The 13,417-nt window shown below is 40.5% G+C and overlaps 1 protein-coding gene across 6 annotated transcripts in view; it reads right to left on the reverse strand.

The window, feature by feature from the left end:
• zranb3 (zinc finger, RAN-binding domain containing 3) overlaps positions 1 to 13,417 on the reverse strand; it is a 196,660-nt gene that overhangs the window by 113,952 nt on the left and 69,291 nt on the right. For all 6 annotated transcript variants that reach the window (XM_078932237.1, XM_020708646.3, XM_020708651.3 and 3 more), the window contains exons 8-9: positions 11,265 to 11,393; positions 1,595 to 1,714 (exon numbers count right to left, since the gene is read on the reverse strand). In XM_078932237.1, the coding sequence (XP_078788363.1) occupies positions 1,595 to 1,714; positions 11,265 to 11,393 (249 nt within the window). The remainder of the gene's footprint in view (positions 1 to 1,594; positions 1,715 to 11,264; positions 11,394 to 13,417) is intronic.

Genomic DNA, 13,417 nt, shown 5'->3' on the forward strand with positions numbered 1-13,417 from the left:
CTCAGAGTTTCTGTCTGGTATCCATTCCAAGTAAAAACTAAATAGTTCATGTCTCATAACAACAGAACAAGCTGCCTGCAGTCTTCCTGTTGTCATGTGCAGAGTAGAGCTGCTCAAAGAGGCTCCGTGTGCTCTGCTGTCAACTAGCGGTCGGAGGGTGAAGTGGACGACAAGAGTCAGACGCTGAAGGACGCTCAGAAATAATTAAATAAATATCGATATGGCAGCATTTTGAATAGATACAAGTATTGCCAGATGACGTATTGCGATATATTGCCGAATCGATTTTTTCTTACACCCCTAGTTAGAACGACGTCATTTGCTTAAACGGTTGAAGTGTTATGGCAGTCGAAAGAATTTCAAAGCTGTAGCTCCGGTGTTAAAGGATAATAGAGTTAAGACGCAACAAAACATGAGAAGTCCAAGAGTGAAGCACCAAATCTACACGTCAACTAGGATCTCACTGATTTCTACAAATATCTCATTATATCACTATGTAAGGAAAACTAACGATTTGCGATATTAATGATCAACATTGCGATGACCATATAAACTTATAAAAACATGAACAAATAGCAAAACATGTAAATACATAATTTCCATTTCAATGCAACAGTTTAAATAAGAGTCAACAGATCTTATATTATACTCCAAATGACCCTCTTCGACATGGGAGGTGAGCATCTAACATCAAAGGGTTCCATCTGATTGGTCAAATGCATAAATGGATTTATTTGATTCGTTAAATACTTCAAGCTGCCATAAGATTGTTTTAGCACATTTAAGGTGACCATTTATTGCAATTTTTGCCGACTTTTGCGATATGTGTTTTACACAAGCTGGATATCGCGATAACGATAAATTTGTGATTTATTGTTCAGGCCTAGTCACAACTGTACTAAACTGTTAAGTAGCTGTGAGAACGTCAGTCCACATCTGCAACAACATTTTACACAACAAAGGGAGACGTTTGAAACTAATCTTTGTCATAAATTATTCGTTTTACCACCTCTTGACTTGGGTAAACTCTCACACGTTACCTGCATTTCCATATGGGAGCCCTCCTTTATGATAGGCCCAACACATGGAGGTGAAAACTCCATTTTCCAATTATTCCCAAAGAGGAACGCTCTGTGCTTTTTCACTTTGTCATTACTCGTCTGACAGTGAGACGTCCAAACAAAGCTGTAGGTGTGTCGATGCAATCAAGCCGGTATTGTGTTTAAACAGCTATGGCTGAGGAGGTGGGTCGTGCCTTAGCATCCATTAGAAGTGCTGGGATTAGAAGAGGAGAAAAATGGTTGGAGGGAGGCGACATGGGTGGAACACGGTTTGCTCCTTCGGTAGGAGCGAGAAGATGAGTTTGGAAGGATATGAGCAAGAAGAACAGCTTGTAGAGCAGAGCTGCTCATACCTGTTCCTACAGATCTACCATTCTGCCTGTTTTCCCCAGGTTTGGAGAACCTGGATTTCTGGTTTTAGTTGACCGGTGACACTTGATATTGGTTGGCGGCATCAAAAGGCGGGGTATTTGGTATTTTCCGAACCACGGTGCTGTTACGGCTCTCTTTCTTGCTGATTTCCCCACAGTTACCTTGGCCTCGATGGCAGCTTCGGTGCAGGCCTGCAGCATGGTAAGGTGGTGCCCGAACACCAGGAACTTCAGCTGCTCCGCCTCCAACATCATCTTAATGTAGTCCTTCACAGCTCCCGCCTGGCCACACACAAAACACAGAGGGGTGGGGTGGGGGTGGGGGGCAGATGACAGACAGCCACTGAATCCATCACTTCACTGGTCGGCCACATACAGAGAGAGCGGCAAGATCGCTGAAGAAGTCAATTAATCACCGCAACATTCTTCCTGGGTGATCGATCACTATTGAATGCCAGGGATCAAGACTTTGAAAAGAGACAGCACACACAATGACCGGGGCGCATTTGTCAGCTCACAGATAGCGAAAGCAAATCAATAACTCACAACTTACCCATATGACTGGTGGGAGGGCTCATTTGATTTGGTGACAGCACAAACAAAAAAGGTCAATCTCTGAAACCCTCAACCACCAGAATGAGGCGTTTCAGAACATTTTAGGAGCTTTTTGCTCATTGTTTAAGATATAATGTTAAAAAAGATAGCAGAAAAACAATGAAAGTTTTGAAAAAAAGTAAAGAGCTCCGGCTATTGACTTTTAGATTGTTGTGTAGCATTTTTAATCACGAAAATACAAATATGGGGTATAATCACAAAAATGTATTCAAACTACCAATACTTTTGAACAATAAAAATTGAAAGAAATTCATATAGGTTTTTATTTTTTATATTATTCCCCTTTTTTCCATTAGCAAAAAACACAAGTACAAGAAAATAATTGTAGTAATGCCCCATAAAATAAAATAAAACACTTTATTAATGTTATAAAAATTTTAAGTTGTAAAAATATCCACATTGCTTTGAAATTAGCGTCTAACAATAAAAAGGCTATCAAAAATGGTGGTGGAATTTCATGACTAAGAACTTGAGCTGATTCAGATTGAAGTTCTTCCATTTTCAGACTGTTCAGGCTTTTCAAGAAACACCTTTAAATTCTTAAAAAACAACAATAAATTCTTAAATTTTGGATTTACGTACTGCTTTAAAGTGTGTAAAGACTTTTATTGAATATCTAAATTGTCTTTGCAAGAAAAGAGTTATTTATAGACCAGTGGCAAAAATGTCAAGTTTGTGTGGATAGACGGGGGGGAAAAAATAAATTTTCTGTTTTAATTTCTATCATGCGCTTTACCTTTTGGGGTCTTGCTGTTTCGCAGATTTTTTGCGCTCTTTACTTTTTACAGCGCACTGTTTCTGCGTGCTGATTGGTTGTAGAGCACTGTCAATCAATCTTCTCTGTGCCGAGTCTCCAGTACAGAATGTGTAGGATCTTACCAAAACTTACATAAATCTACCATTGCTGGCAGATCTTTGTTTTCATTCAATAATACTGGACTTCTTTTTGTTTGATGGTTGGAACCTTAGATTAAATATGAGAGAAACGTGTGAAAATGTTCATGTTCGATAAACAAGCGACTACTGTCTAACCAAATTCCAACTATAGACTAATCCAACTAAGGAAAGGTTATTCTAAACTGTTTGGACTATTTCAGTCTCTTTTCCAAGTTCCCTAAATAAATGCAGTAAGTCTCTCTGTGCTTTCATACTGGAGTTATTTGGTCTCCTTCTGTTCTTTTTCATCCACGCCTGGCCTTTTTCTCCATTGTTCTTGTTTTATTTATAAAGTGGAGTGGTAACAATGCCTTAAAAACAGCAGAGCCCATATTCAACAGCCTCCTGCTTGCTCTGCTGAGACTTTGACCCTGATTGACAGAGAAAAGGTTTTTAAAAAGCAAGGCAGCCTTGCAGCTTGTGAGTTAAGTTTACCCTGTGGATATCTGTCGTTTCGCCGTGTGTGGTTGCTGTTGCCCCTCTTCAGAGTGGAAGTGCTGCATGAGCGTGTCATTGAGGATGGAGATTGGGCTCATTTCGGCGCCCCAGGACACAAAGCAGCCGAGAATAGCCCCCAACTCGAGGGAAACGCTGAGGTCTGCTTGCAGAGAAATGCAACTCTTACGAGGCCCTTTTGGAGACAGTCCATTCTATGTGGTGTGAATCCAACCGCTAATATCCACCACACCCCACAACGACCTGACAACCTCTGCAGCCATCACACCTGCTCTGGTGGGAGAACCTCTGCTTTGCCTTGCTGATAATTAGCCGCTGCGCCTGATAATGAATCTATCCTGCAGGCCCGCTGACCCTGTTCTGATCTGAGAGGTCCTCATTACTGACGGCTTGGCTTCGCCGGCTTCCTTCCGCTGAGTTTAATTAGTGCACAAACTTCTCGGCTGTCTGAAGCGCCCTGTTATCTCCCTTTAAAGTCCAGCATCAGAGCTGTCCTCTCTGGGTAATTGGGAGCAGATGCTTGGTGGGTAAAGCAACAAAAATACCCCAAAGGCTTTTGGCAGCTCTGTCGTCAGGAGGCCCGTCGAGTGAGCAGGCAGGCAGGGCCCGCCACGCTCCTCAGAGTGACATAGATGTGTGAATCTATAACCCCCCCCCACCACCACCATCTCCATGATCTAAAAAAGAAGAAAGCAAGCAGCTTTTTTTCTGAAGTAGAGAAACTGTAAAAACCGATTGGACAGGAAATGAGACTGGCCGGGCGATATCAGCGCTAAGGTGCATGAGGGAGGGCGGCGGGTGGGGGGAGTTTGTAATGAAAGGAGGTCCGGTGTTGGGCTACACCGAGCAGAAATCCAATCAGCAAACAACACCGATTGCAAAAGAGATCCAATCACGGAGGCAGGTTGAGCGAGCAGCATGTCAATGATTGCGTTCCGAGGTTATCTCCGGTCTCTGTTAACCCCGGGGCCGCGCTCCTCATGGCTGAAGGCGTTTGACTAATTGAGAGGAACGGCCGCCTTCGAACAACCAAGATGATGGTGGTGGTGGTGGTGGTGGGGGTGCTTTAATTGGAGGAACTGTTTGCTCATTTATAAACACAAGAAAGACAGAAACCGCCTGTTCTCTGAGAGTCAGGATTAGAGGGGGGAGGGGGGATGGATCGCTCACGGACTGGAAATGTAAATGTACGGATTCTAGCGGCTCTGACCCCGGCGCTTTTTTCGTACTGTATGCCTGCAGCCACCTTCCCACACTACTTATTTCTCTCATTAAATAAACCACCTCTTCAAACTGAGAGGGAGAGAGACAGCAACCCAAGTTTCCATGGCAACAACATCACAGAGATGCTATTTTAGTGCAGCGTGTAACTTTGATGTGAGGTGTAATCATGGCAGGCTGGACGCAACTAAATAATGCCTCAGTTTTAACTCCCTACTTTGTCTAAGTGCTTTCGTTGGTGACCATTAGGCCCTGTTGCTGTGGCAACGCTTTCCCGCGAGATCCCAGTCAGCGTCTGGCGAAAGCAGTCTCAAAATGATGCCGTGCCGTCAGCTCGACATTTCCTGAGACATAAAAATTTACCAAGACTTTGCAATTTTAGGCAATTCCCGAGCTCGTTAAATGGCTTTGAATGTCCCTGAGAGGTGATCTGCTTTTGTTTCTATAGAAACCAAGGGTTTGTAAATAGTGTGTGAAAAGTGAGAGATGTAAACTCATGTCCACATCTAATACCAGCAGCACTTCTGTAATTGTGGTGAGGACATATTCTCTGATGTCAACCTGCTCCAGAATGATCGGCCTTCTCTTCCTAAACAATAAAAAAGGCCAACAAGCTTCCTTTTGCCCTGAAGACCTTGTCAAACCATTAAGACTTCCACAGAACAACAGGAAAAAAAGAACAGTCTATAAAATTGACTTTCACTGTATAAATGTATAATTGTTTTTAATGATTTTTTTGCCGGGTGCATGTACATGAATTTTTTTTTTAACATTTTAATATACTGGCTTTTGTTACTTTTTCTTCCCCATTTTAGAGACTGTAGATGTAGACTAGTTAGAACTCTACAATCTAAAACTGAGTGTCTTAACCCTGTGTTTACTTTACTGTCCTTGTCAGATAACTGAAATGAACTGAATAGCAGAGTGCAGAATTATAGTGCTCATACAATCATTGACTTGTTTTGCAATAACTTGACGCCAATTTTTCAGCTTCATAGCTGTTGCCATTTTTCCTGGATATGATGCTATTAAACCCCCTTTTTGTTACACAACAAAAAGACAAATTTGTGGGGGGAAAACACACCACTCGAAAAGTGCCATGAAGTGTTGCTTAGTGTGAAGGTAAGAGTTAACTGGTGACACATATTCTGGGTAAGAGATAATGCCAGCACGCCGTGGAAGATTGAACTGTCCTCCGCAAAGTCTGTTATCATCTGATAAAGGTCACTTACGAAAGAAATAAATATCAATTTTTAGTCCTTCATGCTAAATACTTAAAGTGCTGCGACACATTGTCATGGTAACAACTGAGTTTGACTGCTGTGGCAAACGAAACCAATCAACCATTGAATGAATGTATGAAATATTGATGGTGCGTCTTAAAATTCTGGTGCACCTTATTTGGGAATTTTGATTGTGTTTACTGGCCTTACATTTTTTGCAGTGCACTGCGCTCAAAAATCTGCCAAAATATTTTAGCACAACTTTGGTAAACTAAAAAGCTGCACCACAAGGTGGCGTGTTGGAGCATTATGGGTAGTCAGGAGCCTAGCAGAGTGATCCTGCGCTTTGACATAATGAACGGGAAAAGTGAGAGTGTTACTTTTTGCAGTTTGTTGGAAAAACTTTCCATCAACTCCTCTGACCAATCGTCTGCCTCTTCAGCCATCTAGGAATTCTGGGTAGTGTTTTATTTATGTAATGATCCCTATTATCCAGTAAACCTTTTGTATGAAAATAGACTAAATAGATCAAAATAGACCTTTATAGTGGTTTATGTCAAAATATTCAATGAATTAATAAAATTAGTTGTGATGAGCAACTGTGAAAAAGTAGATTCATGAAAAAGTGGTTTATTAGATGAGCTCTGAAAGTTTTGGACAAACTTTTACATTCACACATTTCATTGGACCTTCAATTGTTCGTGTCCCTCCAAACTTGCTAGCTTTTTGTGGCTCAAATGTGAAGAATGACAGGTCTGTCAACCTATCATGGGCCAGGAAAGATGGGAAGAAACAGCAAATGGGATCAAACAAGCTGCTGGGTTGTGTCACTTCTCTTTTTTTATTTAAAAAGAAAAAAAAACCTTAACAAAAACCAATATAAAGTTTGTAAAATTGACTAAACTTGTTGTGTGGGGGATGGTGGATTAGTCTCCTAATTTCCCACAGCACCTTTTATTTTTGTTGTTAAATTCCATTCTGCTGACTTAGCATCTACATTTACGTCTGAATGAATCTCTAGAAATTAAAGAGAGTCCCTCTGGTCTTGTATTTAGTTTTGAAATTAGCAGCTTTGAGTCACTGCTTTGCACGACTAAATAATTCTTTAAACGTGACAAAACGTGTCTTTATATCAGAAGAACCCCTTATTTGAAATAGCCGAGCAAAGACGAAGTCTGAGCTCATAAAAAGATAGCAAAAAGAGTTCTTATGTTTATTTATTTTACCACTTTACTAAAAGCAAAAAGAATGAAAACATTCATTTATTTGCGTAGAGTTATAATAGTAGAACAAAGAAACTAGAAAACGGCTTTCAGATCTAATTCTCTGTCTCATGTTTGTCTTATTTTGAAAAACCAACATCCAGCTGGTACCTTTATTTTGCAATCTGGCTTTATTTACATTTCATTTCAACTGAAATAGTTAAAACACGGACCAGAAATGACGGCCTTGTGTCAACTGTAGTGGTTAAGATATAAAGTATTCTTATGGTTAAATAGATGAGAGGGAAGCAAAGAGGTAATGTTTAATGCATGTCTGTTGAATCTGTGAACAGTGGGCACTTCCACTGAGACATGGTGATGTATTCATGGAGGGGAAAGTCGAAATGTTGCCTCTGTTCTTTAAAAACCTGAAATAACCATTTTCCTAATGTTCATCCATCATTGAAACTAAATCTTTAAATTAGCATTTTATATAAAGTCAACAGATTTTGGGTCAAAGTTACACTCAAATAGAAACAAATCGGGATTTTTACGACTGTTGAATCCAAACTTTTAAGGTGGAAGCAGACTTGGTTAGATTCCCTGACAATGTAAGACTGCCTTTGAGCAACAATCCAACGCTCTCATTGTTCTTTTTCTTACTCAAAAGCATTCGTTTATGTTGAAAACTAATTAAATGTAATGGGAATCATTGGAATTACCATTGTTCTGTCTGTTCCTTTATACTGCAATTATAAGATTAGACTTTTAATTGTATTATTTTGAAGAGTCTTTAATAGTTTTACATCTTTCTTTAGTTAACAAGGAAAAAAAAGGCGGCCGCTTGAAAGTCTATGGAAAGAAAAGAAAGAGTGCTGATAAGATGAAACTCTCTGAGATAATAGGTATTAATGCTGAAAAGATAAAAAGAAGATTCAAGGCAATAAAAATGAAATAGCCTTGATTGAAATTACAATATCAAAAACAATGAACCCTAAACTAAACAAAAATATAAAATGTTAAAATATCTTCTCAGAATAATTTCACACAAGATGAAGGAATGATTATAAAGAATTGATAGTTAAAACCAGTTTTTTATTTTTATTTTCTTTATCCAGCTGCAAATATACCTGGGATTATCAAGACAGAAAAAAATCTAAATGAAAAACTTTTAGATTCAGTTTAGTTCATTTCTTCAAAACTAGCAGTTCTATCATAGAAATCTAAGATCTGTTGCTATAGTGTTGATGCTCCACCCTTTTATTGGCATATCTGTCATTATTATCTGGCGCCATTTTTAGCACAGCACATTTTTAGCTGGACATAGGCTACGTTCACACTGCAGGCTGAAACGACCCAATTCCGATTTTTTTTGCTCCTATGCGACCTGTATCTGATATTTTCACGACAGTCTGAACGACAGTGATCCGATCTTTTCAAATGCGACCCAGGCTACTTGGGTAGGTGGCCCTGAATCCGGTACGTATCCGATCTTTTCAAATGCGACCGCCGTCTGACCGGCCAGGCCACATGAATCCAACCCGTACGTCATCGATACGCTACAAAAGTCATAATTTTGCGTTGAAGTAGGCGGGAACGAGAACATAAACATCAACCATGGCAGATGATGCTGCTGAGACCAGTCAGTGGAAGGGAAGCGTGGTCACCGATTTGATTCATATTTGGGGTGACAGCTCTATTCAGGCCAAACCTGGGCGGTTTTTGAAAAAAATATCCAGCGAAATGGCCGAGCGTGGTGTTAAACCTTTCCCGTGATCACCTTTTTTTTTTCCCTTTCCGACCGTGGTCAGAAGCGCGGGGGAGACCTTCTCCAGGGCCGAAGGCGGATCTTCCTCCAGGGTTCACCTCCCTGTTCTGACCCTCAGATTCTCCAGAGCGGGTTAATAAAAAGTCCATAGCATTTATTCTGGGGGAAGCCTTCTTTTATTAGCTCTCTTTCCTTCTTAACACACAACATAAATGCGCCCCCACTGCCCCCCCCACATTCCCTACCTCGCTGCACGTGCTCTCTCCTCTCTCGCGCACGTGCAGCCCCAACACATACACATCCCCATTCCACAACAGTGGGTACAGATGATCCTGGCTCCAATGCTTTCTTAAAATGAGAAGATTTTAATTGTGCTGGTGTGAAAATAAATGTAATATTGCAAAAAGAGCTCCGCTGTTGATAACACTGTTGTTGACATCCATTGTTAACGTTAGCTACTTCCGCAAACAACGAGTGACGTCGTTCACTTTTGCTCCCTCTGCGCATGCGGGTCACTTCTGGGTCATTTTACAGTCACACAGGAGATCACAAAAATTTGCATTTAATTGGAAATGTGAACGGCCTTGCAAAAAAAAAAAAAAAAAATCGGATTTTTTCAAAAAATCAGAATTGAGCATTAAGCCCTGCAGTGTGAACGTAGCCATAGTCGTCCACAAAAATGTTTTAACTCATAAGGCATCAGATTTTTTTTCAAATTTTTTTCCATGTTCAGCATCATTAAAGCACTTTTGTCTTCCCTACACTTTCTTCAGCGTGTTAAGCATATTGCCTTTAGCTTAAAAGCACTATATTATCCATTATAGATTTTTTCAGAATTATTATATATAGAGAATTATTTATGCAGCTGTACCTTTTTTTTATTACAGTTACTTTATTTCTAACGTTTTTAAATCTAGTGAGGTGTTTAAAAATGTACACAAACCATCTTTGGTTTTCCTCTTGCAAAAATGTTTATTTGACTAGTTAAGCCTTGATGTCTTTGTCAAATGCACCCATACAGGGGTTGGACCTGTGTAGTTGCTGTGGGTTTTTGGGTGGTCTGGGCTGGTGGAGGGTCGTAGAAAGGAGTGGTTGCATCTTAAGGGGAGCGCACGTGTGTCTTGAATGGCAACCTCAAGAGATGTCATGAAAATACATTGTTGTGCATGTAGTAGGTGTATGGTGAAGTATTCTCAAGGCTGCATGGACTTATAACATACGGTGCGACTACCGACCCCTTACTGACCTTGCCCGAATGCCGCATGTATGGGGTAAGCATGTGATACATCAGGGCCCGTAGGACGCCTGTAGAATACCAAGACAAACTACATTCCGACTATCTAATGTCCTAATTTGTAACAGGCAGCTTTCATTTAAGGAGCACACATCACAGCACTAATGCGCTCCCTGTGCAAGGTTCGGGAAAGTTGGGGGAAAAAAGGAAAAATCCCTATGACACGCCTCTGTCTTACCTACTTCTAGTTACTTACGCTTGCGCGTTGTATACAGTAAGTATTTTAAGTGTTTACTATGATCAATCGCCTGCTGCATGGCCATACAAAAAATGTGCGTAAACATTTTTCGCTCAGTAGGGATGTAACCATAAAAATTCGTGAAGGCCACCTGCATGATCCATACAAGACTGCCCATTTTTTGCCCGCATCCGACTGTAAGGGCAGTTTTGACCAACATTGTTCAGTTTTTTGAGCATTTGGAATGACATTTGCATAAACACATCACTAATGTAAAGTGTTGCATATATCAGCGCAAAGATACCTTTCTACACCTCAGAATATGTTGAAGAGTTGAAGAATTAGAGTTATTCAAAGAGCACTGGAGCTAAAACTCTGGTGTTAAAGAGCTGAAAGACTATTCCTTTTTCCTTTATAAAAACGTCAATTAAAAACACAGTTTACAGAAGGAAAATTGGCATTCGAGTTACCACTAAGGACAAATCTCAGTAACTGGATTTGATGCATTTTATGTCTCTGAATGGTTTGAATGTTAAGTCTGTGCTAAGTGGCTTAAAAAAAGAACAAAAAAAATCTAAAATCGTTAAAATTAATAGAAATCCTGAAAATTTTCCCTCTGCAAAAATCAGAAGGAAATGTAAACTTTGTTGATTGATGTCAATTGTATGGATTATAGATTTAAATACAGTAGGATTTGATTGAACAGATCAGTAAACAGGAAGTCTTTGATCTTTTCTAGAAGTGTTTCATCCGGGGCTGAACACAACTCAGTATATTGAGTATAAATCTGCTCAACCATGTATAATCAGTGGTATTTACCTGCAAACACATGAAAGACTCATACTTGAACTCCTGCCTCATCTTTCAAAGCTGTACTTTACTGTATAATGATACACCTTGGGGGAAAGGAAGACATAACTCCACCTGGTGTCCCATTACCTTGGCGATGGCGGTTTGCTTGTACATCTGAGTCACCAGGCTCATGACCTCTGTGAAGGGGTTGTCTGCGACCCCCGATCCCAGGCCCTTCATCAGCCTCTCCCACTCGGCAAAGCTGGCCGCCGCTTCCTGCAAGCAGAAGGGGAGGGAGGGAGACGGTGATGCGTTTGTTCTTCATCCGCCCCTTCTCTCATCTTGTGTTATTGAGATGTAAAGGGCAAAACAATTAATGGAGCTGCTGGGTGTCCTACTTTTTTTTCTTCTTGGATTTGAACTGAGGAAAGAGACTAGAAAAAGAAAATAAATAAATATGTACAAAAATTGAAGAGATGGAGTATTCCCAAGGATGCTCCCCCCTTTCCACTGAGCTGCTGTGCTAGGTGGGTCATGAGCGAGTCCCAATTATAGCCGCCTAGTGACAAGCCGGGGTCGAAGATGGAGAAGCTGCTCGGTCGGTACAATAAATCAAAGGCACCTTGCGTGCTCTCAAGGTGATTGGCGAGAAGTATTTAAGGCGGGTGCGAGATCGCAGTGGGGATGGCGGACGCCGGACAGCAGCAAAGTCGAGGCTTTGCCCATAAACAAAAAAAGCAGGGAGACAGCGAGTTTCAGTTTTGCTCTGTTCTGCAACAGCTGAGCTCAAAGGAAACCAACGATAAAAGCAGAGTTCGGTCTCCTTTTGCCATCTTTTTTTTAGTTACAAGACAATCCCAAACCTAGTGATTTTATCTACATCACTACTGGCAAAGATTATTTAGCATATTGAAAATCTCAGACAAATTAGTTTTAATGCATTCCTTCTAGATATGATATTTATGCAAGGCCAGTAGAAATTTTTTGTGCAATTCAAAATTTGCAATTTTATTTTCTGAGAACTATAAATGGAAGTATGTACAGACAGAATCTAATATTCTTTTAATCAGAAGTTTTTCACAATAAAACTACATTTGTTTTTAAAAGTTTCGTGTTTCCTTCCAAGTGGAATAATGTTCAACATAGTGTGGTTTTAGATTAAATTAAGGCTGCCGGACGAAGATTTAAGCAGCGTTCACACCAAACAAGAATCGCGCAACAGGGGCTCCAAGTTTCAATGTTAAGTCAATGTACAAACGTATTCAGTTTTTGTTTTTTTTCGCCTTTCAGCTTATCGCATTAGGAGTCGCCACAGAATCAGCTTTCACTGATTCGCACAGGTGGTCTGGCAGCAAGTTTTTATGCTGGATGCCCTTCCTGACGCAACCCCGTGTATTTCAAGGCATAGGGAGTAGGGTTTTAAGGACCCACACTGGATATTAGCTAATTTTCATACCCAGGGAAGTGAACCCGACAGTTCTACACCCACCTAACTAATCTCCAGTGCAATTTAAGGGGCAGGTGTGGCAGTCTGGCAGCAGCACATTTAGGATGTCGTGGCATTGTGTGATGTAGTGTGTCAACTAGCTTTGGCCTGTGGCACATTCATGTTGCGATCAACAGGCGGAGTCCAAAACCAACACAGAAGCTGAGTAGTCTCCTCCTGCACTTGAGAAAACAATAAAAAGATGCTTTAATTTGTTTCTTCTATTTCTCCTCAGATTATCAGTGGACAGCAAATCATCAAACTAGGTCACAGAGAGACAGGAGTAACGCTGAAAGTGTTCGTCTTTCAGACGAAGCTCCTGCAGCATGTAGTGAAGCTCACTATACTTGGAGAGTATTTGAATGATATCATGAACCCAGACATTGAGACGTGATTACCGACACTTTTGTAGAGCTCATCAAAGTAAATTACTTGATCTTTTGACGCCATCTGTGTCACCCGTGCATTGTAAATGAGATCACCACACTCAACAAACCGAAATGCACACACAATAAAAGGTTGCTGAAATGGACTAAATGTGCAATAAGTGGACTAGCTGTGCAATAAGTGGACTAATTGTGCAACAAGTGGACTAGCTGTGCAATAAGTGGACTAGTTGTGCAACAAGTGGACTAGTTGTGCAACAAGTGAACTAGATGTGAAATAAATGGACTGGTTGTGCAATAAGTGAACTAAATGTGCAATAAGTGGACTAGCTGTGCAATAAGTGGATTAGATGTGAAATAAATGGACTAGTTGTGCAATAAGTGAACTAGATGTGAAATAAATGGACTAGTTGTGCAACAAGTGAACT

The sequence above is a fragment of the Oryzias latipes genome, chromosome 2, assembly GCF_053564925.1.
Source record: "Oryzias latipes strain Hd-rR chromosome 2, Olatipes_Hd-rR_3.1".
Classification (NCBI taxonomy): domain Eukaryota; kingdom Metazoa; phylum Chordata; class Actinopteri; order Beloniformes; family Adrianichthyidae; genus Oryzias; species Oryzias latipes.